Here is a 5,013-nt window from a genome sequence, read left to right as displayed (position 1 = left end):
ACTCTTTCAGATCACAGTACAGCTTCCTGCTTTTCCTACTTCGCTTCTTTCCCCTGTTTATGTGAAGACTATATGAGTGCATTGACTACGAAATCTGAGCAGTAGGTACAGGAACTGACGTACAAGCAAAAAGATTTAAGAACCCGATTCTGTTCTGAGTTATGTAATCCAAACTCTCTCTGACTTCAATAGGAGTGGGATCTGGCTCATACAGTACTATTTAAATGCTCATTAGTAATAAGTAGTATCCAGCCCCTCTCCCTTCCGTCCTCCCTTGCTCTCTGGCTGAAAATCACCATGGTACAAAGGGCCACAACACAGGCCATGAATCACTTAGGTCCTGCTTAAGATCTCAGATGTGGGACTCAGTGACACAGAAGCCTTGTGTTGGTCCTTTGCAGAAGGATGAACTTCAGCCTCAGTTCATGTGAGGGCTCTGAAACACTTGTGATGATTATCAGTACAGTCTTCTCCTTGGGTGATAATCAAAACATCCCTCCATCTCTTAGGTCAGGAGCTTAGTCTTTCAGGAACAGATGCCTCTCAGTCACCATTCTGTTGTTTTGATAAGCCAAGGTGCTATACAAAAGGCTAAATCTTTGCCCTTTTGTTGGATAGTTTTTATGATTTAAGGGAGATACATCTTCAAATAATTTCAAATAATAGATTTTCAAAGTAAAATAGGAGGTGACAAAGAGTTCAATGGAAAAGAGTAAATGTCATGATTAAAAAAAACCAAATATCTCAGGAAAGTAGTGCTTGTCAATGCCAATTATTTCTCTATAGATAATCACATTCATTTCTTGCTTTATTTATTTACCTTGAAGGAATTAAGTCTCTGTTCCTTCAAGAATGTGCAGTAACAACACACATGAGCAGTCCCATTGAACTCAACAGGAAAACTCATGTGAGTAAAGTTATTCAGATACGAAAGTATTTCCAGGATCTTCAGTAGCCTCTGTATTTGTAGTATTCCTGTAAGTATTTCCCTTCTCACTTAACTTCCCAGTGTAAGGCTGGAAGGTATCAGAGTATTTCTCTTCTTCATTATTAATACTGTATTCTTTCATTTCATATAATCCATAAAATAGTAAAACTGCAGGGCAAATGTCTCTTTTGATTATCTTTTCCACAAATCACTTTCACTGTTCATAAGGCAGGGAAATTTGCTTGAAGGGAATATTCAACAGTGATAGACATTAAAGTCCCTAATAATCATGTCCCTGAATGCCATGAATATGCAGTGTTTTAATAAAGCAGAGGTCACTGATTAGTGTTAGTAAAGTGTCCTCTTGGGTGTGTGGATTTCATTATATTGACTCTTTACAGGGACTTTATAGCATAATCTGAAACATAGAAAAAGCTTGAAATATCATGTACCAGGTGAAAATATCCCATCGCCACAGCCCCCTGGCCAGCCAATCATTTCTCTCATTTTCCTGAGCGTGACATATTCCAAAAGTACAAACACTGGAGCAATTTCATAGGTGAACCTGAAACGTAGTAATGTCCATATTTAATGTTTTATTCTAAAACATTAATTTACTACTTTAAATAATTACACAACTGTTTCCTGCTTTAAACACATAGTCTACAGTACATCATACACAACTGTTTCCTGCTTTAAACACATAGTGTGCAGTACATCCCAGCCATAATATTCTGTATATTATACTTAGCAGAGAATGACATTTTGCAGTAAGTTTGAAGTTCAAGAAAGAAATTAATGTTACTAGCTTTTGTGAATGAGGAATTCATGGCTGAGTTCTTCAAACCATTTACATTGCAGCATCTGCTTGGATTTCTATCTCATAATATGTATATTTCTACTATATCATTATGCAAAATAAAAAATAATATTTTCCTGCATTTCATGGGGTTTTGGCACAGGTGTAATTTTATCTGTGATGAATGTTTATGGGAGACAACATAAAAGCCAGCTTTAAAATCTTCATACAAATAACATGAAGGTTCTACTAAAACCTTAAAAGGCAGACAAATACTTTTTCTCCTAGTTTAGCATCAAAACCTTGCATTTTTCATACCTCTACAACAAGTACTGCAAAATGTAATTTAAAAAAATATTCTAGATAACAATATTGTCAAATTCAGCTACTTACATGTTAGTATTTGCAGCTGACGTTAGCCAGTCTGCAGCTAATCCAACCATGTCCAATCCAGTTGACAGTTGATTGAAATATCTAGGATGCCCTATATAAAATGGAAATTTTTATTAACATTCTGATAACATGGAATGAAATTACCCAAAACTGAATGATATATTTACCCTAGGATTTTCACACAATGGGAAATATTATTGATGTGTAAAAAACAACAACAAAAAATTCTTAAAAAGAAGGATTTCTTTCTTTTTTTTCTTTTTTTTTTCCCAGAATAAGTAAAAATGGAATACTACAGTAGGGTGTTGAATAATAACATCTATAATTTTTATTGTTCTCTCAATTTTTCTTGAACATTAGTGTGATGCTGCCACACAAAAATAGCTATTCATACGAAAATAGCTATTCACTTCTGTTTGCATGTCACTTGTTTTCAGTTAATATGTTTTTCCCTGGGTTACATTTGAAAGGCATGCACAACACCAACTGAGGAGCTTGCCACTACTTATAACAGCATCAGTGATGAATAGCTAATGATTATAAAACACAGAGCAAAATGAGAAAATGGAACACTTTGCTGACTGCTCTGCACAATTCAAAGGCTCATGATTATACAAAGATAACATGGACAGTGATAATACTTGTCATTTTTCCCTGTCAGAATATGATTATAAATAGCAAAGCTCCCTCATAATTGTGATTTTTAAATAAACCTGATTAAAATCAACATTGCTGCCATGTCAGAATGATGCATGAAAATATATTTAGTGGGATGGGCAGTCCATTTTCAAGGTTTATCTAATTGACTCTTGGATTTTTCTAAAATCCTGTCAAAATTTTACTTCAAAAATATGCCTGGAACTACTAAAACCGGGAATACAAATAACTCATAAGAAATCATATTACTAGGCATGTCCTGCATATCCACGACTGAAGTTACATGGCTTTGTTAGCAGTGAGAATTGTTTAAATATCATCTGATTCTAAGGAAAACATTTGCCGCTGAAACATCCCCCACCCGTCCTAACCTGGGGATTACAGGCTGTTATAGCCTACATGGGAAACACAAGATACAGCAGGATAATTGAGGAAATACAGACAGAAGCCAAGAGAAAACTTATCTTCTAGTCTCTAGTGGTCTGTTATCAGGAACATACACATGGCTAAAAAATTATGAACAAAGAATTACTCACCCGCTCCCACCTCATGGTGCATAAAGGCTGAGTAATTGAGCTTTGTGGGCTGAACTAAGCTTGGAGTAGAGTGAGAAACACAAGCCAAATCTCCCCATCTCCACGGTCCAGGGATTTGCCATGGGGCTGCAATCTAGCCCCTCTGGCATGGAGCAGACCCCACTGCTTTACACACCCCAGCTTGGCTCACATGGCCATACTGCTTCAGCCCCGGGGACACTACAACAATTCAAGAATTCAAGAGCCAGCTCAGGCCCTTTGCCAGCAAGCCAGTTCCAACCTGGCTGAATAGATTTCTCAGGCAGGTTTAGAAAAAATTAAGTGTCAAATCAACCCTTCCCTCCACAGGACCCATGGGTGGTCTGGGAAACTCCAGTCATTCCAGCTTGGAACTCAGGGCGAAATTCTGGGGAACGGCAGCCTTGGGGCTGCTTTATCTGCCACAGCACACAACTCCAGAAGAACCTTGCTGTCAGCGTTACCTCGGTTGCTTAGCCAAATCACTGTTCAGCTTGGGGTGGAGTGGTGGTGGGAAAGCTGGATAATATGGAGCAGGTTGTTCCTAAGATATGCAGTTGACATTTTTTGGCCTGGGGAATTTCCCAGGGGTTGTCTGTCAGAGAGATGATGCTGGTGATTCTCTCAGATCTACCCTGTGTTCACTCAGGCACACTGTCCTCAAAACCAAGAGCCTTATACGTGCACAATGGACTTGTGGAGATTTCCACAGAGAGAATTCACTCCCCTTCAAAACTGGGGTCTACCAAATGTAAAGCAGCGAAACATAATTCCACGTTTGACTTTAATCACCGATGAATGGAGTCATTTTTACTAGACCATATCCTGCTCTAGAGGTGTCCCTTGCAGCCTCTCTTAAGCATGTTAAAGACAGAAGTCTCAATAGTAAGTGCCAGGGACATCCCAGAACAACGTCACTACTGCATTTTGTGGGTTAGGTTATGCCAGTGGGTGTGGGTGGGTAGGATGTGCTTGAAATATCCCTCTCTTGCAGTGGTCAAGGTGCAGTGTAGGGTTATTTCACCCTGCTGGATAACCAAGGTCAATTCTAGTCTTATGTAAACCTCTGAAACCTCCTGGGTTATGGAAGCAAAGCTCTCTTCAGCATTTAGAAAAATAATGGCAATGGTGCGTGCCAATCAGCTTTGTGTGATAATAACCGAAGGGGGTGACTTAAAGGCTGATCTGGGGAGCATGGAAAGTAGATTACTACTGTCTGTTGATGTGCTCATTCTAAAAAGAATATATATACTAATTTGGATACGTTTATCCAGCTGCAGAAGAGCTCAAAGCATTTTTCAAACACTGTTCAAGCTGCAAAATACAATCCTGAAATAAGTAACTGCTAGTGCTATCTTATTCTTGCAGCCAGACAATCTGTTGTCAGTGATATGCCCCTCCTAACACAAGGAGCCAGTGTCTGAGGCAGTAATAAAGCCACAGACTAGGACACCCACCATTTGACAGCAACCTTTCTGTTTGAGTATTCTCTTCCATTTCTTTGCAGTCTTTCCATGCTCCCAAATACTAAAATTGTGGCCCCAGTAACCCCAGTGGCTTTGGCAGGAAAGTAATGAGTAGAACTGGGCAAATAATGGAGAAAAAAATCCACTGATAGTCACTTGCTTTGTCCATATCTTTGTCCTCCTTTTATTCCCTACTTGCTAATTAGCAAAACCAAA

At 38.8% G+C, this 5,013-nt stretch overlaps 1 protein-coding gene across 1 annotated transcript in view; it reads right to left on the bottom strand.

Moving 5' to 3' along the window:
• Positions 1–5,013, bottom strand: part of GAD2 (glutamate decarboxylase 2) — a 52,392-nt gene that overhangs the window by 42,269 nt on the left and 5,110 nt on the right. Inside the window, exons 5-6 of the mRNA XM_006025371.1 lie at positions 2,121–2,211; positions 1,381–1,493 (exon numbers count right to left, since the gene is read on the bottom strand). Coding sequence (XP_006025433.1) covers positions 1,381–1,493; positions 2,121–2,211 — 204 coding nt within the window. The remainder of the gene's footprint in view (positions 1–1,380; positions 1,494–2,120; positions 2,212–5,013) is intronic.

Source organism: Alligator sinensis, unplaced genomic scaffold, assembly GCF_000455745.1.
Source record: "Alligator sinensis unplaced genomic scaffold, ASM45574v1 scaffold455_1, whole genome shotgun sequence".
NCBI lineage: Eukaryota > Metazoa > Chordata > Crocodylia > Alligatoridae > Alligator > Alligator sinensis.
This window is presented reverse-complemented; position numbering and strand designations above follow the sequence as displayed.